Source organism: Mastigoproctus giganteus, chromosome 9 (genome assembly GCF_048544385.1).
Source record: "Mastigoproctus giganteus isolate SK-2022 chromosome 9, ASM4854438v1, whole genome shotgun sequence".
Lineage (NCBI taxonomy): Eukaryota > Metazoa > Arthropoda > Arachnida > Uropygi > Thelyphonidae > Mastigoproctus > Mastigoproctus giganteus.
The window spans coordinates 114,366,484-114,391,116 of NC_143583.1; the positions used below are offsets into that span (position 1 = coordinate 114,366,484).

The window sequence follows — 24,633 nt, forward strand, 5'->3', positions numbered from 1 at the left end:
CCACTCAACCATCCCTTTATCCATTGTAGCAACTTACCATTAATGCCATACCTCTCCAATTTGTACAGTAGTCTTTCATGTGCAACAGTATCAAAAACTTTCCTGAAATCCAAGTATATGGCATCAAGTTCCTCTGTGACCACACTGTAGTTTTTTTTTTGTTTTTTTTTAAGAGCATTAGCAACCAAGGCCATATTGCTCCGGGTATATGCGGTGGTCATTTTCCTGACCTTTCCGCATCGTCCGTATTTGGTGGTCACAGACTCCACACTGTAGTATCCAATCAAATTGGTCAGACAAGATTTCCCCTTAACAAACCCATGCTGTGTCTGAACTATTACTCCTGTCTTGTCTAGGTGATCCTGTATCACCTCTTTAACCTGTGACTCCATTATTTTCCCAGGAAGTTAAACTAAGAGGTCTATAATCATTTGTGTCACCCTTTGACCCCTTTTGTGAATTGGGGATACATTTGCACACTGGAGACCTCCTCCCCTGACTCTTAAGGATGCAGAAGAATCTGCTCCTATGCTTATCTTTGGTGACACTCCTATTTCTAGGCCAAATGATATATCTCTTTTGGGGATTACCCTGACTTCTAATCTCTCTTGCCACAAGCACATTACAAATATTGCTTCCTCTGCATCTAAAAAACTTCTGCTTCTACACGGATGGGATACACTTAAATAGAAAGGGTGCAAGAATATTCGCTGATGCTATCGACGCAGTGTTAGGTGGGTCGGAAAACTGCTAGCTTGGGGGGAGACAAAGACGAATAGATTAACAGTAGCCACTGGCAGGGGTGAAAGAGATTCTTGCACTGCTTCTATTGGAATGAGCAGAAGCCTGAAAAACAAGATGCAGGATATTTCAGAGACTGCTGGGAGTCATTGCGGTACAAGTAAACACATGGGTTGTGTTAGGGTAGCTAAGAATAGAAATAGGTGCATGTATGCTTGCGTGTACACCAGTGCTAGGAGTTTAGTAAATAAATTTGATGAATTTGAGGTATTGCTCAAAACATCAAAGGCAGATACTGTTGGGATATCAGAGACGTGGTGTCACAGAGATATAAGGAATGCAGAACTGGAATTTGGAAAGTACAACGTCTACAGAAAGGATAGACTGGAAAGGAAGGGAGGAGGGGTTATGCTATTAGTTAAGAAATACATAAAATCCAAATAAGTGAAGCCAGAGGACATCGCTGGACAGTGCAGTGTCGAGTCAGTTTGGTGTGACATAAGCATTGGGAGATCAAAATTGAGAGTAGGAGTGTGCTATAGGCCTAATGACTCTGATGAGTACAATAAGAAACTGTACAGAGTGGGCCAGTAAATCAGAGAGTCTTATAATGGGAGATTATAATTTCCCAGATATTGACTGGAATTTGGGGGCTGGTCAATCACACACTAGCAAGGCTTTTGTGGATTTATCGGATGATTGTTTTCTACATCAGCATGTTCGGGAGGCAACTAGAGGGAGTAATACTCTTGATTTGATTATCAGCAGTGATTCTTCATGCATTAAGAATCTGCAGATAAATGAACCACTAGGTGGCAGTGATCACAGTGTGCTGAAGTGGGATTTACTCAAAGAGGTAACTACCATTAGGGGTAAAGGGAAGGGTTATTGCTTTCGTAAAGGCGACTACGATGGACTGAGACAGTATTTAAATTCTATACAGTGGGACCAACTGATGATGTTACCAGCAGAAAATGCAAAATGGGAAGCATTCAAAGAACTTATCTTGGAAGCTACTAGGCTTTACATACCAACTAAGAAATATTGTTCAAGGTTTAGGCCTAAATGGATGTCAGATGAACTGATGAGGCATATGGCAGAGAAGAAACATGCATGGAATACATACAAATTAACACATGACACAGAAGCCTATGATAGATACAAATTGATCTGTAACCAAGTTACAAAGGAGGTTAGGCAGGAGAAGGCAGATTACGAGAAATCTTTGGCAAGGGATGCAAAGAAAAACAGCAGAGTTCTTTACTTATGTAAACTCTAGAAGGAAGGGCATGAATCAGATTGGTCCACTTGATATCGAAGGGTCAACTGTTGATGATCCTGCTCAGGTAGCTAACAAACTAAATGAATATTTTGCATCGACATTCACACATGAGGAGTTATTTAGCGAGGGGAAAGCCAGATGTGTATTCAACTCTAGCAGTAAGCTAGAGAATCTTGTAATAACTGAGAGTAAAGTGGAGGAGAAATTGTTGAAGATAAACACAAGAAAGGCACCCGGGGTGGATGGGATCTATCCTGTTATATTAAAGGAGGCAGCAGAGGAAGTAAGCAAACCCTTAGCCATAATTATGAGAGCTTCCTTGGACTCAGGGGAGGTACCCACAGACAGGAGATGTGCAAATATGACCCCAATTCACAAAGGAGGATCAAAGGCTGACAAGTAATTATAGAGTGAGTTTAACTTCTGTTCCAGGAAAATTAATGGAGGCACTAGTTAAAGAAGCACTGCAGGATCATTTAGACAAGACTTCAGTTATAGCTCGGACACAGCATGGTTTTGTTAAGGGGAAGTCTTGCCTGACCAATTTGATTGGATACTATGATGCAGTCACAAAGAAATACTGCTTTGCACATGGAAGACTGGTGCACAAATTGGTGCAGTGTGACATTGGAGGCAAATTGCTGCTGTGGATAAAGGGGTGGCTGAGGGGGAGAAGACAGAGTGGTAATCAATGGACACTGCTCGTCGTGGACTAATGTTATTAGTGGAGTCCCTCAGGGCTCCGTGTTGGGTCCATTATTGTTTTCTATATTCATAAATGATATTGATGATGGTATATCAAGCTTAATGTCCAAGTTTGCAGACGATACAAAGGTAGACAGGGTTGTCAAGGACACTACTGACACTATGCTGCTGCAACAGGATCTGGAAAGGTTGAGCAGATGGGCTGATAGGTGGCAAATGAAGTTTAACATTAACAAATGTAAAGTACTACACATGGGAAACAGCAACCCCAGAGCAACGTATCAACTCTGTGGTACTACACTGACAGTGGTAGAGAATGAAAGGGACCTGGGGGTGGTTGTGCAGGCAGATATGAAGTTCTCTGAGCAGTGCAGACGGGCTGCAAGAGTAGCTCATGGTGTATTGTCAATGATATATAGGAATTTTTCTAGCAGGGATAAGGAAGTGATTATTCCCTTGTATAAGGCAATGGTCAGGCCACACCTAGAGTACTGTATACAGGTCTGGAGGCCTCATTTCAAGAAGGATGTAGAGCTGCTGGAACGAGTACAGAGAAGGGCAACAAGATTAGTGAATGGAACAAATGAAAGTGAATGGAACAAATGAAAGTGAATGGAACAAATTACAGTGTCTGGAGACTAGACACCACCGAGGTGATCTGATAGAGGTGTATAAAGCCTTGAATGGTTTGAGCATGCTCAATGCTGATGGGATTCTTCCTCTCGCTCAGAACTATCACCTGAGAGGGCATAAATTCAAATTGAGGAAAGACAGATGTAGGATAGACGTGCGGAAATTTGCCTTTAGCCAGCGGGCGGTTAGTTGGTGGAACATACTTCCATCCCTTGTTGTGGAAGTTGATAGCCTAAATAAGTTTAAGGCTCAGCTGGACAGGTATTTTGAACGAACAGAGGGGTGAAGAAGTGGTTTTTTTTTTTTTTTTTTTTTGGCTGATGATGCATAAGCTTGCTTTCTTGCATCAAATGCCTCTACTAATGCTAATGCTAACAGCTGTTTGGAAGAAAAGTAACGCCGAGAGCGAAAGAGAAAACCAAGTTTTTTAGATGCAGAGGAAGCAATATTTGTAATGTGCTTGTGCCAAGAGAGAGATTAGAAGTCAGGGTAATCCCCAATAGAGATATATCATTTGGCCTAGAAATAGGAGTGTCACCAAAGATAAGCATAGGAGCAGAAGAATCTTTTTTGGGCGATATAAGACAAGACTCAGTTTTAGAAGGATTGAAATCAACTAAGCTGTCTTTGCCCCACTGGAGAATTACCTGACGAGCCGCATTTAAGGAATTGGTAGCAGATTTTCAAGAAGTTGAAGCTGATTGAGCAAGGCAAGGTTTCTCAAAACGGAAAGTGGAATGCAATGTGCTATCATAGGCAAAACTATGGATAGGATTTCCAGTCAATGGAAGAAGGTCATTAATATACAATAGGAAAAGAGTGAGGGAAAGAACGGAACCTTAGGGTACACTGGCATTGACAGAGAGCCATCACCCTCAGTGAGCGAGCAGAGAGAAAACTGGATAACCAATTACAAAAAACAGATGGCAAACCATAAGATGAAAGTTTGTTTAGAAGACCTTTATGCCAAACACGATCGAAAGCCTTTGAGATATCAAGAGCAACTACTTGTGTTTCACCAAACCTTTCCATTGAATTAGTACATAAATGGATAACATAAGCCAGAATATCACCAGTGGATCGACACTGATGGAATCCATACTGGCGATTATTGAGCAGACGGAAGGTTTCTAGGTAGATTAAGAGTTGGCAGTTAATGGATTTCTCCATTACTTTAGAAAGAGTAGAAGTAATTGCAATGGGATGATAACTGGACGGGAGGAATTTGTCACCCTTTTTAAGAACTGGCTGGATATGAGCAAATTTCCGAGCAGAAGGAAAAACACCTTTGGAATAAAAAAGTGAAAAAAGGCGGCAAAGAATAGGAGTAAGTTCAGGAGCACAGATTTTGAGAACAAGTGGAGAAATACCATCAGGACCTGGAGCTTTCTTAGCATCAAGATCTGTCAAAATCCTTCTGACATCCTTTTGACGGAAGACCACAAGAGGCATTGAATGGAGCGTGCTGGGAATAGATAAAGGTGTTTTGCCAAGATCATTAATACTTGAGTTGGAAGAAAAATGGGATGCTAGCAGGTCAGCTTTATCCTTGGCTGAAGTGACAACATCTGGTTTGGACAGAGGTGGGAGCAGAGATGGGCAAAAGTTGCGGCCAATAGCTTTGGCAAGAGACCAGAATGCTCGGCTACCATTAGGTCAAGAAGCAAGATTTCTACTCTTAACTTGTTCAAACTCTAGTTTGGACTGATTAATAACTGCTTTACAATTGTTCGAGCTTTGGTTAGGCAGAAAATGAAGCTGAAAAATTAGAAACAAGCCAATTACGATATGCAACGTTCTTCTCTTGAACAGCGTTAGCACATTTATTGGAAAATGAAGGTTTAGACAAAGGACGAGATTTTAAAGTGGAGTGTGGGATAAAGGATTCCATTCCTGCAAGAATAATTTCACTGACACGATCTAAGCAAACGTTGACATCAGAAGTTTTGAAACAGTAATCCGACCAAGGAAAAGAAGAAAATAAATCTCACAGGTCATCCCATTTTGCATTCTTGTAATGCCAAACAACACGAGGTTGGGAATAGCCATGAGATAAAGGCTCAATTGGAGAAGAGACGATCACCAAGTGGTAATCTGAAGTGCCTAAAGGACCTCTCACCTCGACCGTGTACTTAGAAGGGTTGTTTGTGAGAAACAGATCAAGTGTGTTGGCTGTATGATTAGGATTGTCTAGTATTCTTGTAAGTAAATGAATAATCTGTGCAAGGTCATTAGTAATTGCAAAAGCCTCAGCATCTCGACGACCTGGGTCGGTGTGACTAGAAAACAGAAGCCAGCTGGAGTTGTGAACATTAAAATCACCAAGGAAAATTACCTCACTGTTAGTAAAGTTTGACTGGAGAAAGTCAAGTTGCAAAGAGAGGAAGTCAAAGAGCTCCAAGTGATTAGTGAAGTTGGGAGAACGGTAGAGACAACAGATGAATTTTACACAATGAGGTAGAGAGATTTTAAGCCAGAGAAGATCAAAGAGAGTAGATTCCAAATTGCCAAGTCTCTGACAGGGAATATCAGAATGGACATATGCACAAGTACCACCTTAGAAGCGAAAGGAATCATACAGCAAATAATTTTGGCATCTGAGATCAGCAGTAGTTGAATCAACCAATAACTGAGATTCTGTCAGAAAAAGTACATGGGGTTTGGCAGACTGCAAGTGGAAATGGACACTGTTAAGATTAGAATTGAGACCACGTATATTTGTGAAATGAATTAGGAAGTGTTTGGGAGGTTTATATCTTTTCGCAGATAAGCTTGCTCTATTAGTTTGACAATTTGTGGTGTATCCAATAGTAAGAAAAAGTGGGTGGGACATGCTGTATGAAGTAATGAAATTTTTGGATATGGCAAGAATATACCCGATCCTTGACATAACGTGGCCTCGACAATACCCCCCTGCACACACACTACTTGGACTCCCTCGAGTCACTATCTGGCAGAGTAGAGGTAGCAAAATTATACACTAGCTGATCCTGAAGCCACCTAGAGAGTTACCAATAGGTTCGGTCCAGTGTACTAACTAGTGGCCGGCCTGCGAACACCGTTTTAGAGCTATACCCTCGAAATGTAAGGAATAATGGATTTCACCACGATGTTCATCATAACCTCAAAAGTCATCAATCATACTGCATGATGGAAGAGATGGGGAAGGGTTGACCGGAACTTACCTCTAGAGACTAAACGTGGGTTTCACCACTTCAAGCCTCCAATAAGCAAATTGTTGGTATTGCACCGGTTGATGAGAGTCATCTACCACCTTGTACTGCCTGGTAACATAGAGGGGCGGCATTCCTCCATGTGGTGTGGGCACCACACCTCGTTGGTTCACACCTGGGTGATCACCCATCATGTACTTGTGCATGGAGGTTATACCCAGGATTACTAATAGTCCCACCATCGTGAAGGTGCAAGCAGAGGGTTTGGCTGTCACAGACCGTCCAGACTTCACCGAAATTGGATCCACTTGATTTGAGTGTCACCCGAATATCAGTTCCATCAGCGTTTTAGACTCCCAGGTATCAAGACCTTTTGCCAAACACAATCGAAAGCTTTGAGATATCAGGAGCCTAGTAGCCTCCAAGATTAAGTCCCTGAAGGTTTCCCATTTAGAATTCACCATTGGTAACATCATCAGTTGATCCCATTGTATAGAATTTAAAAACTGTCTGAGACCACTGTAGTCACCTTTATGGAAACAAAAACCCTTCCCTTTAACCTTGATGGTAGTTTCATATTTAAGTAAATCACGTAGTGGTTCCTTTATCTTCAAATTCTCAACTCCCTCTGGTTGCCCCTCAAATATGTTGCTGTCGAAAACAATCCTCCAATAAATCCACAAAAGTCTTGCTAGCAGCTAGTGACCAACCCGCAAGTTCCAGTCAATATTTGGAAAGTTAAAATCCCCCATTACAAGACATTCTGATTTACTGGTGCACTCTATTTCTCTGCACAATTGTTCATTGTACTCATCAGAGTCATTAGGCCTATAACATACTCTTACTCTCATTTTCCCTTTCCCAGCGTTTATATCAACACCAAACAGACTCAACATTGCACTGTCCACCCGTGTCAACTGGATGGTGCCCACAAAACCGCTCTCAAGCCATTCCATTCAAAAGAGGCTCTCAAGCCATTCCATTCAAAAGATTCCATTCAAAAGAGGGCAGTTAGGTTAAATAATGACTCATCTCTAGCAGTCTATCCACACTGTGTCTTAAAGATTTTCTGTTTCTGCTGCGTACCATCTCTATAGATACTTCCATGGGCTTCTTCTGAATTGGCTTCTATAATTCTTGCTCCCTCTTCCAAAGCCATCTGAACACATGCCGCAACCAGTCAACATCCTTTCCCTGTCCAACTTCAAACTCAGAACCAATTTTCTTCTTCCTCATTTATTCAATTAACTTCTGTTTTCAGGAAAAACTTTTCTTCATATATATTTCCTGAAAATTAAAATCTACAAAAATTCAAGTCTAATGTCAACAAGAGTCTTCTTTCACTTTCTCAACCGTCGGCTCATGCACAGTACTAAGTACTATAGGTTCTAAAACCTCTTGTGCTTGGGGTTTTCATATTAAAAAAAGAGGCAGTCTTATTCACAGTAAAGTGATAGTGAAGAAGATGGCTTTCCTCTTCCATCAACTCGCAAAACTCAGTCTTAAAAATGTCTCTCTTTATCTGCACTTGCAGCTTCACCATACTAACCATACTTTTAACTTCAGATCCTTTAAAATTTCTTAAGCCATCTTTTACTAGTTCTAAAGTCTTCAAAACGGGAATCAGATGATTGAGGAGCATCACATTTTGGGTCTTCATAAATGGCTCTCACAGATTCACCTTTCATTTCTCTTTCACAAATCTATAACATTAATAGTTTTTTCATTTCTAAAATTAATTCCTCCCCTTTATAAACTCTGGTAGAAGCACCAATCACTTTCAATATTTTAAATGCATTTTTTTTTTTAGTGATTTATTGATATCATGGATTGCATGCAGCCATTATTCACTTTCAAATTCACTTTAATTGATGAAGTTTTCAAACTATGTATTCATTTATCCCTTGCACCATTTTAAAATTTTTCAGTAAAAACCTATACAGTCGGTCCTCGTATAACACGTGTTTGCATTACACGAATTCGATCATACACGATTTATAAATAGGGGAACGTTATCTTATATAACACAAACCGAATTCGCTTATACACGATTCGCCTTTGTGTTTACAAGAAATGGCAGTCGAACGCGGAATCACCCCAACGGAACGCAACACGATAGGAATAAAGAAGATTCTGAAAATGTATTTATGTGTTTTATATCAGTGAAGGGAAAACACATTTCACCATAATCACGTAAAAACCAACACAATTCCAGCTATCGATATAATCGCAAATGCAATTAGATGGAGTTTACTACCAGTTTATAACAGATTCCATTAGCAGAAACGCAACTGGAAATTGTTTTTATTGTTTTATGGTAGTAACCTCCAAAAATGTGCTTTAGTAAAATGCGAGGTGTTAATTAATAGTGTATCTCGGCCTTTACGGTGTTATTTATTCAGTTGCTACACGCGCGCAGCTTTGTTTATGTGTATCAAGCGTGCCTCCTCGTTTTGTAATTGTGCTTTATTCCCTAAAAATTAGTAAAATACTTAAAAGGTGTGAAAAGGAAGCGTCCTGGCTAAGACACTGCAGATTCAGAGAGAAAAAAAAAAGAAGCAATATCGATAAACAGAGGCGGACTGGGTCAAAAATTCTTACCCGGGAAAATTTATAGTGGCCTCATACTACGGTTTATGGCCAAAATCACACCGACCTCCGGCCCACCGTGGTTTGAGCGAAATGAAAGACCGTGTGATATTGCACGTGCTACAGACCTAAATGAGGCAACGCCGAGAATTACAAAGAATGCAGAGAAAATAAAAACAACTTTCATAGCGGGAACAACTCAAAGTGTAATTAAAATCCATTAAATTAAGACACAAAGAATTGGAAGAGATGGAACGGCTGTCATCTGTTTGGATAGAAAATCAAACAAAAAACAAGTTTGCTTACGATAGAAGCAAAAGCATTAGTAATATTTTATTACGACCTACGTATTATAATTTATACTTACGTATTATAAAATACGTAAGTATTTTATTACGACTATTTTATTTAATATAATAAATTTTTTACGAATAAAATACGTATTTTATTTGTAAAAAATACTTTTTTAGTATTAAAAAATACTAAAAATACTTTATTATAATATAATATTATTTTTATTACGTATTTTAATCGTTATAAAATACGTATTTTATAACGATTAAAATTACCCGATTATTTATTGTGTTTGGTAATGTTTTGGTTCCAAATGTGTGTTCAATCTTCGGTGGTCGGCACCTAACCCTACTTTTCCCATAGGGCCTGTTGTTTATATTGCACGATTTTGCATTGCACGAGGATGTCTAGGAACGCAACTATCGTGCTATACGAGGACAGACTGTACTATCTTATCTGAAAGATCCAAGGAAGTTTCTATTGTACATTTTTATGTTTTTAAATACAGTTGAACTTGGTTATAACGAGCATGGAAATAACGAGATCACAGCTGTAATGAGCAAAAAGCAATAATGATTTTAATTTATGCATATTCCCATACAATCGCTCACTGTTATAATGAACGTACTACATGGATATACCACACAAATTTTGTTAACTATGCAAACATTCTTATTTGCTCAGGTATCAGAAAAAACCCAATTCTTGGAATAGGCAAAAATGAAAAGACAACTTAGCTTTTATGACCACCAGCATCGGATTAGCGGCCAGTTTATGACCTCATCCTTTCATTGATGGGGGCTATACAGTAGTGCATTGGCATTTCGGTTGTCGCATTACCCCTTTTACAGATTATCTTGTATTCACTGAACCATAAATTTATTTAGGGACTTCTAAGAATTTTATATGCATTTCGGGACGTCAAAGAATTTTGGAAATGGGACTTCTAAGAACTTTGTATGCAGATCACTTTACTGTGATTTTAAAGTAAAATCAGTTAGATGTGAACCCTTCCTTTGGTATCTACTAACAAAAGAAAGTGTCACTTGATTTGCAAAAAAGTTGAAATTATTCACAAGTTGGAATGTGGTACAAAAAATGTTGGTGTAAAAAGTTTTCTTTGTCCTTTTCAACAGTATCGATACTGTTTGTTTTGTTTGTTTGTTGTTTGGTTTTTAGGAGCATTAGCAACTAAGGCCATATTGCTCCAGGATATGCGGTGGTCATTCCCTGACCTTTCCGCATCCTCCATATTTGGTGGTGATGGGGTCGAACCCCGGTCTAATCAAGAAGAGTGTGCTACGCAATGCTGCTCCTTCCCACCTGTCTACGGAAGCGCCTATCGATACTGTGGAAGAATAAACATGTCTACATATCAGCATTGGAAAAGAACATAACCAAAAAAAAAAAAAAAATTAGGATGTGTGAGATTACAAATGTCAATGAAGCATTGCTTCAATGGTTCACTATACAAAGAAGTACTGGATTTTCAATAGACTGTCCGATCTTGAAGGCTCAAGAGGAAAAATTTGCTAAACTATTTGGACGCGATGATTTTGTATGTAACAATGTTTGGCTGAATCGATTTAAAAACTGATATAACAATGTTTATGCAAAAATTAGTGGAGAATCTCGCTCTGCAAATCCAATAATGGCAAATGAATAAATTGATCATGTTTGGGCAGAAATCAGGAAAGATTTCAGTGACAAAGACATCTACAATGCCGACGAAACAGGACTTTTGGTAATTTGCCACCTGACAATACATTTAAATTCAAAGAGGGGGAAATGTGTTGGTGGAAAAAAATCAGACTTGCTTGACGGTGCTTGTGTGCACAAGTATGACAGGAACTGATAAAAAAAAAAACTGTTTATTATTGGAAAATTGTTAAAACTGCGGTGTTTCAAAATCATAAGGGAACTTCCTGTAGATTAAGAAAGCTTGGATGATTTCAGATATGTTTCGGCAATACATAAATGATTGGAAAAGGAACTATTCAAAAAGAAGAAAAATATTTTATTGTTAGTTGATAACTGTCCTGCACATCCCCAGATTTAAAATTTGTCCAATGTTAAGCTAGCATATCTGCCTCCCAATGCAATATTAATTTTACAACCAATGGACGTAGGTGTAATCAGGAATTTGAAAGGATTTTATAAAAGATTTCTAGTTCTACATCTGATCAGTCAGAGAGAACAGAAACTTAACAAATCTATATCAATATTGGATGCTATAAATTTATTGAATAATGCGTAGAACAACGTTACTTCGACAATCATATCGAACTGCTTCAAGAAATCGAAATTAAATTCAAATGAAATTTCAATCGTAGATGAAGATATTGGAAATGAAGAAAACAACTTACTATTATCCGAATGGTTGCTACGTAACAACATTGTCGATTTTAATACAGATAACACGATGAATTTGTACGAGTCGATGACAACTTAACTAGTGGTCTTCCTACAAAGTGACACTGTAGACGCTGTGCTCAACAAAGATGACTGTGATGATGACAAGTGAAAATGAACCAAAATCAGTGCCAACAATCTCCCAAGCTCAAAATGCAACGGACACATTAGTCAATTTTTTTGAAGGAACTGAGGCAAATAATGAGACTTTCAAAGCGTTGAGTGTTTTAAGGGGAACCTTGAGAAATATTAAAGTGAAATCTTTAAAACAAACATCAATTTTAAGGTTTATAAATAAAAAGATTAATTGAAATTGTGTTTATTATTAATTAGTATTGTTTTTAATTACGGAGAAATAAATTGTGTTTAGTATTAAGTATTTTAAGTATTGCAGTTTATACAAGCATATTAATACAAATAATACATAGGTACAGTCATCCCTCAATTTGCTCAGCTTCACTATTGTGCGGTCAGGTATTTACTACCAAAATTTTAGACTGCGCGGCGAGTTTCGCTACCTCTGCGATTTTTGTTTACGAAGCTTCAAAAATAGAAATGAAGAACAAATTTTGAAAATTTATGTTTTTTACATGATTGAAGAGTTCATTGAAGGAGAAACACATTTCACCATAATAACATAAAATCCCACAGAATTCCCGCTATCGGGTATTATCGCAAATGCAATAAGATCAAGTTTACAACATGTTTATAATAGACTGCACTAACAGAAAAGCCCAATACACTGGAAAGTGCAAATTGCTTTTATTGTTTTATGGGCATGACCTCCAGAAATGTGCTTTAGAAAAATATCAAAAAGGCATTCAAAACTGATTCTTATAACAAAACGTACCAATAAACGGTGGTGTGTTTGTCCGGTTATTTTTGAAACAACTTCTTCATTCAGGAACCCCCTTCCTCGGTTATCCTACGTTAGTTGTTCAGAATCTGTCCAGAATCTTTTTCTGGTTTGCGCAATGTAAAGTGTTTTAATCAGTAAGCATTGCCTTTGCTGATTTAATATTTCTTGTCTGTATAAAGTGTGTTTAATTAGTGCTTAAAATGAAGAAAGCTACAACAAAAAAAATTTTTGAATTTAGAAGACAAAAAATCGTTAAGGAGTTAGAAAATGGCAAAAAGGTTGTGACATTGGCCAAGGAATATAGCATAAATGAATCTAGCATTCGACAAATTAGGGAAAATGCTGAGAAAATTAAAAGTTCAGTTATCTCTTCCACATCATTAGCTGCAAAAAGTGAGAAATTCTATAACAGAGAAAACTGAAAAATTACTTTCTTTCTGGATAGAAGATCTTAATCAAAAAAGAATGCTGCTTAGTTCAGATATTATTTGCACTAAAGCTCTGCAAATTTTTAATCGCTCACAAGAAGCCAGTCCATCCAATGCAGACATCTTTCAGGCCAGTAAGGGTTGGTTTGAAAATTTTAAAAAACATCAAAGTCTTCACAATCTAAAATTAATGGGCAAAGCAGCCAGTACAGATATGGAAGCTGCTTCTTTGTATCTGAAAACTTTGAAGGATTTTATTGCGACTGAGGGCTATTTAGTAAGTCAAATGTTTAATGTTGATGAGACCGGCTTATTTTGGAAGCATATGCCAAGCCAAACATTCATTTCTGAAGAAAAGAAAACTACTCCAGGTTTCAAAGCTGCAAAAGATAGGTTAACACTTTTGTTATATGGAAATGCAGAGGGTGACTAAGTGTAAACCGCTTCTAATTTATACGTCAGAAAATCCTCATGCTTTTAATGGAATATCAAAAAGCTCCTTACCAGTTCATTGAAAATTGAGCAAAAAAGCCTGGATGACAGCTAAAATCTTGGAGGATTGGTTTTTAAATTGCTTTTGCGTTGAAACAAAAAGATATTGCCTGAAGAAGAATATAGCATATAAAATCTTGCTGATTCTTGATAATGCAACCAGTTATACTGCACATTTGTCTGATCTGCACCCAAATGTGAAAGTTACCTTTCTTCCAGCGAATACAAGTCCATTACATCAGCCGATGGACCAAGGTGTTATAGCTTCCTTTAAACTTTATTATTTACGAAGATCTTTTTTACAACTGCTAGAAGCTACTGATGGAATAGGCAGTCTTTCAATTCAAGAATATTGGCGGAATTATAACATTCTTGATGCTGTAAAAAATATTGAGTTTGCGTGAGGTGAAGTTAAGAACTCAACAATGAAAGCAGTGTGGAAAAAGCTGTGGCCACGCACTAAAGAAGCCACAGTTGAAATGCCGGAGGTATTCATTAGATATTCATGTGTTGTTGTGGCGGATCCCAGGGTTTCCCCCATAAGCCGCTATTGTACTTCTTGTGTTGAAGCTTATGCCAAGACCGGCCAATTGTATGTAGTGTGTTGGACGTGTAAGTGTTATGATGTGTTCTGTTGTTATGTTATCGGCCGGTACCTGGCTCTTAGCAGGTAAGAAGAAGTAACACCTGGTCACTACGTCTCACCCCCCATCCCCGCCACGTGGAAGCGGCCAGGATCAATTATCTCCTGCTGGGCAAGCCCAGGGCATAACACCTGAGAGTGCCCGAAAAAGAGAATGAAGTGGAAAAAGAGGAATACAGAGGGAGAAGTTTGGGATCTGGGGAGGTAAATGGATAGAATAGAGGAGAATCAACAGAGGGACTCTCCAATAGTTAGAAGTGAGAAGAAGTTAAGCAAGAATAAAGTAGGGAGAAGTGGACTAACTTCTCTAACCATGGAGACCTATCTCATGGAAAATCCCATCCTAGGAACTAGGATCAGCAAAACATCTTAATTTACAGTTTGCCTAACCCCTTGTAGGCAGAACGTCTTCAGTTGTTGAAGAAATAATTGATCTTCTAACAAAAAACACAGTGAAAGCAAATCCACGAATTCTGAAAAGCTCCACAGAAAGACACTATGTGCAATATGTACAATATCCTCTTCTTCAGGAACACAGCAGAATATACACTATGTACAGATTCGTCCAATGTAATGCCAGGGTAATGCCATAACCTGGCCCAATAAATAAAATGTTTCAGGGTTAACGCAAAAGTAATATACATGTCCAAATCCTAGATGAGATCACATTTAGGCAGGGTTCAAAATTATGTTTTAAAAAGTTCTTGCCTAAATACAAGCCCTAAGAGAGCCCAAAAAGTCTCAGATAATCATCCAAGATAGTTGATAACAGAGTTACTAGGAAAAGTCTGTAATATGAAAAGTCACAGTGGTCACATGTCACTCACAAAGAAATATTAATTCCAAAAACTATGAAACGCTAAAGGCCAAATAATATCTCGATGAGTAGAGCAAAATTCCTTATACAATAAATACCTATTCTGCTGAAAACAGTTCCACATCAAGAACAAGTCTATTATAAAATCCAGGAAAGTATAGTGTAGCACTTAATGATACTAATCAGTTGCAGATATAGAATCCAATCAAAAATGAGAGATATTTCTTTCCTAATCCAATAAAGGATCCAAGAAATCGCAGGAACAGTAAAACTAGGACCTAATTTCGGTTCTTCTTTTTAATGCACGAGAAGCAAACACATTCATAGCATTAAAAGCTGTCTGGGACTCAACCAGAATTTTATTGTTGCTGGAGTCCAAGTTAGGAACTACACTAAGTAGGTCACGTCGAAGATCGTTATAATAATGACATTGATGAAGAATATGGTTAACAGTTTCTTCCTGGCCACACAAACAAGATGTTGTTGGTGAAAGTCCCAGTTTGTGAAGTTTAGTATTTATACTTCCGTGGCCAGTTAATATAAACATACCATATAAGCCCGGCGAAAACCACTTTAACTCCTCCGTTTTAATTTCCCTTGCTACAGGCAGAAAGTCCCTTGTGACTGCACCAATATCAGATGAAGACCACTCCTGCTGCCATTTTGCAATAAAAATTTGCCTTAATCTTGTCTTCTCAGTCTTAATGGGAGCACTTAGATCTAATTGGATGTTATCATAGGTCAATGGTATTTTCTTCAAAAGGTGATACTTAAGGTAGCGGTACTGAACTTCAAAATGGACAGGTAGTTTCCCAAGCAAAACCTGAAGAGCCATCGTGGAGGTAGTTCGACATGCTCTTGACATGGCTAGGAGGGCAGCCCTCTGTGCTTGTAACAGTTGCTTTACTACAGCAACTTTATTAGCTCTAAAGCCCCATGCACCAGCTCCATAAGAAATTATCGACAAAAACACACAATTATAGTGAAGTCGTAAGGTTTGACCTCTAAGACCCCAGTCTTGTCTTGTTATCTGTTTAATTCGGCTCAGGAACAATTTAGCCTTTTCTTTCACATACTGAACATGTGGTAGGAAACTGAGAGCATCATCAATATAAATGCCTAGGTATTTGGTCTTCGATAGGTACTTAATGGTTTGTTCCCTATATTTAATAACTGGAGGTCTTCCATGGTCAAGCTTTCCCTTGAATCTGAGACGTTTTTGCAATTGAAACCTGCAATTTATGTGTTGAAGACCAGTTGGAGAGTTCTAACAGCACAGCATTTGCTGATTCTTCAAGGCTTTTCCTAGAATTACCCTGGATTAATATTGTAAGATCGTCAGCGTATGCGATCATATGAATAGCTGGAAAACTCTTAACCAACCAGGAATCAAAAACCAGATTCCAACACAAGGGACCAAGTATTGACCCCTGTGGACATCCTCTTGTAACTCTGCGAGAGACCTCCTCCAGTCCAGATTTGACAGAAATGGTACGATCAGAAAAATAGCTCTTTAAAAGCTTATATATATTTATGGACACTTCGGCCTCCCGGAACCTCGCCAGGGCACTTTGCCACCAAAGGGTGTCAAAGGCCCCTTTGAAGTCCACAAAGAGGCCGAGCAAATACTTGGAATCTGTATCAGCCTGAATATCTAGAAGTCTAACTAATGCATCTTCTGTCCCTCGTCCTTTGGTGAACCCATACTGGTCTCCAGAAGCAAGTCTTTTGTCGGCATATGCTGCAATTAATCTGCTGGCAACAACCTTCTCTAGCGCCTTTCCCAGAACTGGGAGAAGGGCTATAGGCCTATATGATGATGGATCCTCAGCCGGTTTTTTGGGATTCTTAAGCAAGATTTTGAGCAAAGCTCTTTTCCACACTCTAGGGAATTCACCACTTCGTAGGCATGAATTAAACAAAATTAATATTGAAGCTGGTACAATTTTCCAGACTCTTTTAACAACATCAACTTCAATTTTATCATACCCAGGGGATTTACCTGAGCGCATGGATTTTATTGCGCATTCAACCTCTTCCAGAGAGAATGGATGTTCTTCAGTCAATCCTGTGTAGTTAGAATTTAAATGTACGATGTCAATTTGTTCCGGTGACATATTAGTATCAGAATCTTGATGTATAATTACGTCTAATATTCTATCTATAGTAGAAGACCAAGATAGGGTACTTTGACCTTCTGCTGTTGTGACAGAAGTGAAAATCTCCCCTGGTGGAATCTTTTTGGTCACAAGCTTGTAAATAAGTCCCCAAGGATCACTATTTCCCTGGGTGCTAATTAAACTCTCCCAAGAAGTCCTTTTTTGTTTGCGAATCTCATTATGATAATTTCGTCTTGCTTGTTTGTATCTACTTTGTAAAACCGTCAATTCAAGTACCGTACGCGATGGATTTCTCTTCGCCCTCTGGAATTCACGTCTAGTCCTTCTAGTAATCTGTTTTAAATCAGTTAATGTAGAAGACCACCAAGGAACGTGATATGGTTTGCGCTTTCTAAATTTCATTGAGGCTTCACAAGCCTGTATAATAGTGTTCTGTATAAATTCAACTTGATTATCCAAAGGAATAGATTCCATAATACCCATCTGCTCAGGAGTAAACATTTCTTTTATTACCTTGTCAAAGACCTGCCACTTTGCAGACCTAGTGTGAAAACGAGGCACATCAAAAGGATCCGATCTAGAACGAGAAACAATATCTGTCATAGTAAACTTGATAACATTATTGTCACTTGTTACCCAATCATTTTAACCTGCCAATCCGAGATCCTTTGGGCCAAAGACAGTGTTGCCAAGGAGACATCTATAAATGATTGTCCACGTGTGGAAACAAAAGTCGGTGGATGTCCATGTGTGTTAAGAATTTTTAGACGATGTGTCATAATTACTTCCTCTAAAAGTTCCCCCTTTTCATTTGTTTGTTGAGCATTCCACAGTGTCGAATGGGCATTAGCATCCATTAACAGGAATATTTGTTCATTCTGTAAAGCTCTCATGGCGGAATCAATATAGTTCACAAATGGTTGAATAGAATCATTATGTTGGGCACATTGACAATAAATCGAGATAATATAAAATTTCCCGAACCAGCCTTCAATGCAGGTACAGACTGCGTGTGCAGAGCAAAGACTTGAAATCCGAGTAACAGTTAAATTAGGGTCAGCAATGACAATAGCTGCCCAAATTCTCCTTCTTGCATTTCCGCCAGTACCAGTAATGTCTGGGTCAGATTGTAAGACTCTAAATCGCATAGGTAAACCTTTTACTAATCCCTTATAGGAGTAAGGTTCCTGTAGGGCCATGATATGAATAGAGTGATCAAGAACGGTTGTGGTGAGGTCATGCATAACTGCAATCGCACGTTGACAGTTAAGTTGGAGAAAATTTAATTGTTTTAAATTTGTACTGCTTGTGTTGGAACTGATTGGAGGTGTATTATTCATAACTAGTTTTAGATCTGATAATTTCCAGCGCCTTTAAATATTCTTGGCATTTAGCATCTTTGTATGAATGAGCATAGTTCTTTTTTCTCCGCTTACAGTTCGGACATTCAGGGGGTTTGTCTTTATTCTGGCAATCTGCATTATTATGACCTGAACAACCGCAGTGACCACATGTTTGAGCTTCTTGAGTACACGTCCTAACTGAATGGCCGTAGCCAAGGCATTTAAAGCATCGTGGTACTAAAGTATAGTCCTTAACCGTGTGCGATGTCCACCCTATGTAAACTCTATGAGTTAAAAGCAAAGCTTTCCTAATATCACTGGAAACCTCGAATATCCAATTTACCGTTGACCGATTTGGTTTGGGACGTGTTGAAAACCTAGGTTTTACTTGCGCCTGTACCTCCTCTGAGGTAAATCGATAATCCTTTAGATTTTTGTGAAATAAATCATCTAATATATCTTCAATTTTAACCTCCTTGTGTATGTCATACATAACAATTGTGGGTCCTAGTTTCTTGGGTGTCTCAGATTTGAGACCACAATCTTGCAATTTTGAACACTTTCGTATCTTATCAAGATCCTGAGAAGTTGCAGTCTCAATAAGTATCCCATTAGATCGAATCTTTCTTATGTATTTAATTTTTACATCCTTGATGTCCGACGCCAATTTGGTTTTAACCTCCTGCCTAACCTCTTCGCTGGTAGAAAAGGCGCTGCCTTCCTGAGCCTTAATAAGTATAATGTGTGGCTCTGGCACAGGCTTCACTGATCCAGTCCTTGGCGTAGCAACATGTGATGGAGTGTAGATTTTTGCCGCTTGTCCATATGACAAATTAGAAGCAGCCAAAGTAGTTGGCAAAGACACTGAAGGTCCACCAATAGTTCCTTGTACCTTGCTAAGTTGGTATTCTCTTTCCTCAAGTTTGGCCTTTAGCCGCTCATTCTCCATGATAACTTTGGTCAATAATTGCTCCATTGCTGTCCAAGTTGTTTGAAAGTCCGTGGTAACCGTCTTGGTCAATCTACCACCGTCAGAAATAACCTCAAACAAATGTGAATGCAATGAAAAAACCTGGTCTGTATATGATCCAAGATATTGCGATGATTGAGATTGGTCTAGTGTATCTACAGAGTCTCTGGCTGTTGTAGCATCCAGGGAATCCTGAGACCTAGTTGAAATCATGTTCGCGACCACTGGACTATCACTGGGTTCCAATCTGGGCAACTCCACCCTAACACCCAATTCTGAGGAACAATCTGTGTCTTCAGCTCTACCTTCAACAACTTGTGAAGGTAATGGTGGAAAACTGTTCACCAAGTTGACTAAATCATCGGAATCCATTGTTTTCTTATTATTCATCTAAATTTTAAGATTGTTAATTTTTTTTTTTTTTTTTTGGATTTTTATTTCAAAGCTGAAAAACAATTACCTAAATCCTAGGTGGCGCTGTGTTCCAAACTGGCGACATTCAATTTTCCCTCCAACTCTTTTGGAGTGAAGACGCTATGGCAGCCATAATTTTCAACCTAAAAAGCATAATTAAAAATAATATTTACATCGTTCGCTGATAGCTACTCAATGGGTAAACCAATTTTGGAATCCAGTATACGACAAGAAAGAGAAAATTATTCTCTCCGTAGTCTTCTATATTTTTTTTTTTTTCCTACTGTACAGTCAGGGGTTTGTAACAACCCTATGTTTGAAATAGTATTTATTCAAAAACTGTCAGCCATTACAAACAGTCTAATAATAGCTACCCTACGTAAACATATGGAAGACGCTTTCCATTGTAGTCTACGGCACGATGTTTGTTTTCAATAACGTTCAGAAAACCACAAATTTCTTAATAATCCCTGCAGGAATCACGGTGAAACCTATCTCTATGTACTCACCAACCCTTCATAGATCCAATGGTATCCTATTTGCATAATTAATCCAAGAGTATCCACAGTAATAAGCACAATATTAGGAGCACTATATTAGCACATATACACAAGCCAACGGGCGAGTCCACATCTTTTTGCCGGAGGTAGTTGAGATTGTGAGAATTGGCAAAATGATTAATGGAGAGGGATTTGAAGAACTGGAACCAGCAGATATCATTTCTGTGATATCTGCTGGTTCTCTACCTTGAATCTCATAGAGAAAAATGATAAAAATGAAGGTGCACACAAAAATTTGACCATGAAGAAACTAGCTAAGTTTTTAAGACTTGCAAATCAGCTTAGCCAAGAAACTCTGGATATCGATCCTAATTTGGAGAGGGGTTTATTTTGTACAACTTTATAATTAGCTTTAGTTCCTTATGAAGAAATTTCTAAGCAAACAATTTTAATTATTTTTTTTTTTTCTAAAAGTTTCGGATACTGTTGCAAGTTTATCACAGGAAAACAGCAATGAAGAAGCAATGAATTTAGATTGAAAATCTAGAGGTAAGTATTAGCAAGATTAATTTTATGGAGATGTTTGTAATTTTTTTCTTTTTTATTGCCGAATGAAGACAATTAAATTTTTTTTTTTTTTTGCACATTTTTTTTGTGTACAGGTACAGAACCCTCATTATGTCATAAAAATTATGTTTCGCATTGCGTGGATTTGGGCTGCGTGGTGTTTTCCCAGAATGTAACCCCCGTGCAAATCAAGGGATGACTGTACATACGTCGTTGTTGTTATTCGGTTTTTAGGAGCATTAGCAATTAAGGCCATATTGCTCCGGGGATATGCAGTGGTCATTCCCTGACCTTTCTGCATCCTCTGTATTTGGTGGTCATGGGCTCAAACCCCAGTCTAATCAAGGAGTATGTGCTACGCACTGCTGCTCTTGCCCGCCTGGCTATGGAGGCACCTGTATATACATATATTATATTTTTCTCTCTAATATTTCTTTTGTTTTTTTGAATTGATTTTTTTTATAAAGTTATTGAGAATTAAAAAAAAAAAAAAAAAAATAGGAGGTAGATTTAAATTATCACTGATATAATGAGTAATGGTTATAACGAGGAAATTTTGTCAGTCCCTTGATGCTTGTTATAACCAAGTTTGATGTAGTTTCTTGCTTCATTTGCACAGAAATTGACTACCTGCTTTTCTTTTCTTTCACACTTACTTTTGGGGGCCTTGATTTAATATTAGTAAAATCACACAAATTTATTAAATTCAGAAGAGGGGGGAGAATTTGCAAAATCACAACAAAAATTATATCGATAGAGATGGTTAGTGCTGATAAACACAATCACGTGACTTTACAGTACTGTGACTCTTAAAAAACAAAATGCACAGCTTTAGAGTGCTTCGAGTAGCTAAAAATGATACTGAAATGTTATTACGGTAAACCCCCACTATTCACGGGGGTTATGTTCCTAAGAAATTCCACAAATACCAAAAATGGGAATACTGAGTTATGGCTCCCATAGTAATAAAGGGGTTCCGTTCCAAAGGATGAAATATATAAGAAAAACTAGTCTAAAATTTTGTTTATGTATGTATTATATGTACTTACATAATATGACTATCTACATAGACAAACATAGACAGTACATAGTTATTATTTTAGTTTTTAGGAGCATTAGCAACCAAGGCCACATTGCTCCGAGATATACGGTGGTCATTCCCTGACCTTTCTGCATCCTCCGTATTTGGTGGTGAAGGGCTCGAACCCCGGTCTAATCAAGAAGCGTGTGCTACGCACTGCTGCTCCTTCCCACCTGGCTACGACAGTACATAGTGGAATAATACAAGCATAAGGCATCGAAATGAAAATAAGAAACAATTTAATATTAAATGTAATATCTATTAGAAATTTCAAACCAGCCTTTGTTAGTTCAAAAATTTATCCTGCCAGTGCTATCACCAGTTTCGCTAAAGTGTTGATAAAGGTGTTTTGCCTTTTCCTGAATGATGAGTGAACTTAACAGAATTTTATTTTGAGTTCGGTCTTCTGTCCACAGATTTAAAGCCTTTTCCATTTTTTTCTAATTTAACATCACGAGTTACAGACCAAATTTTTGAAGCAATTAGCACGTTTTCACGGACACTATGGCAAATTTTTTTCTTCTGATTTCTTGATTGATCGTACCGTTGACTCAGTGATTTTATAATGTTTTGCCACTGACGAGATACTTTCACTATTAGAAATTTTGTCTAATAACAATTTTATTCGCTAATATCATCACCTTCTTTGATCTTTTCACAATTCCCTTGTTATTCGTAGCCATACTTTTTGTAGGGGTTAGAAAAGAACTTGTCCACAATAAAGTCACTTTCTTTTAACCGTTAACACATTCGAAAAAGTCTGTTTACACTAACACACTGCAAAACAGTAGATTTTTTCACTTTTGTAAGCATATCAATTTATAAATCTATAAGCATATAAATTAAAGCAAATGACGAACTCTTCCATGACAAACGCATAACACATACTGAACAAGGATTAGCGGGAATCATCCATACTCGCAATTGTGACCCCTCTCCCACTGAGTGCTGTTTTGACTGGGCAAGATGATTTTAGCCACGCCCATGTTTTTTATGGTGGAAAATGTTCATGGCACTTTAAAATTCACATTTTTTTTAGATTTCATTTTATATTAAATCAGCAACCATGAATATGCGAAACTGCAAATACAGATACCGCGAATAGCGGGGGGTTTACTGTATACCAATATTGTTAATAAAACACATGGGTGTTTTATTAACAACATGAGCGGCACATCATAAAACAAAATATCATTAATCAAAGAGAGAGTTAATCAAGAGGCCACTGTATTCTAAAAATAAATCCATTTATTATTATTTTGGAATAATAATATTCTTACTGTATTTCATTCTTGTGAAATTTATGCCAAGGAAGTTTAATAATCAATTCATTACATTTAACTTTAAACAAGAAAATATATAATTACCTTCTAAAATTATCTGTTGTTCAAATTCAAGAGATCTGGCACACAATTCAGTTTTTTCTGTAGGCAAATGTCTAGAATGCAAGTATTGCATAAGCTTGACAGAATTCCTCTGCATTTGAGTTTTCTGTTTTTCTACATAAATATTGAACAGAAAAATTAAGAAATACTAATCATCTAAATTCTCCTAATTACAAATAAAACCTATGTATCACTTTTAAGATAATTTTAAAATGTACATGCAAAAATAAATATTTCTTCTGCATATTTCCCCATCTCTTCTAAGTTATCTGGAAGTATTTTTGGTTAGCTACATCTTCAATATCTGGCACCAGCTCTTTGTTGTTGCTAGTGCCAGATATTGTGCATTGCTGTATCCATGCAGTTCAAGGCCTTAAAAAAAAAAAAAGGAAAAAAATCCCTTTGATATCTTAGAAAAGCAGTAGAAACTAATGGCAAAGAAAGAATAGTCCTGGGATCCATTAGGCTTGTCATAGACATTCTCTCAGATGCAACAAGCTAGGGTTTGCTACCTGGTAGTATAAAACACTTAGAAGAAATGATATTCAAGTGACATTCATAGATAAAATGGACCGAAGTCCAGTAAAGTCTGGTCATTCTGCAACAATGAAATCTTCTACTTCCATCTTCACAATAGTGTCCTGTTAGTAACCCTGGGTATACCCTCACCCCCACCATATACAAGTCCTGAAAGACTGCACCTAGTATACTAGAGGCAACCACACAAGACTTAGGTGTGATGAACATAAGCAGTGACAAGATTGTTTGTTTTGTTTTTTAGGAGCATTAGCAACCTGAGCTGGATATCATCATTCTTCTCTTTCTTGGTGATTCCCTTCTACTTTTGACTCTCTCTCTCTCTCTCTCTCTCTGTCAGGGTTACTCGGGAACTTTTTTTTTCCCTGGTGCAGCATAAGCCTCAGGCTTCCTTGCATCATATGGATATTAATAATAATAATGATAAACTAAGGCCATATTGCTCCGGGATATGCAGTGGTCATTCCCTGACCTTTCCACATCCTCCATATTTGGTGGTGACGGGCTTGAACCCCGGTCTAATCAAGAAGTGTGTGCTACGCACTGCTGCTCCTTCCCACCTGGCTACTGAGGCACCGCAGTGACAAGAAGTGACATCCATATCACACAGAGCAATGCTGTCCCTCTCTGTCATCAAGCAATATTAGG

The 24,633-nt window shown here is 38.0% G+C and overlaps 1 protein-coding gene across 1 annotated transcript in view; it reads right to left on the reverse strand.

Moving 5' to 3' along the window:
* Positions 1-24,633, reverse strand: part of LOC150080657 (ribosome assembly protein METTL17, mitochondrial-like) — a 144,952-nt gene that overhangs the window by 92,053 nt on the left and 28,266 nt on the right. The window contains exon 3 of the mRNA XM_090380775.1: positions 23,431-23,562. Coding sequence (XP_090236901.1) covers positions 23,431-23,562 — 132 coding nt within the window. The remainder of the gene's footprint in view (positions 1-23,430; positions 23,563-24,633) is intronic.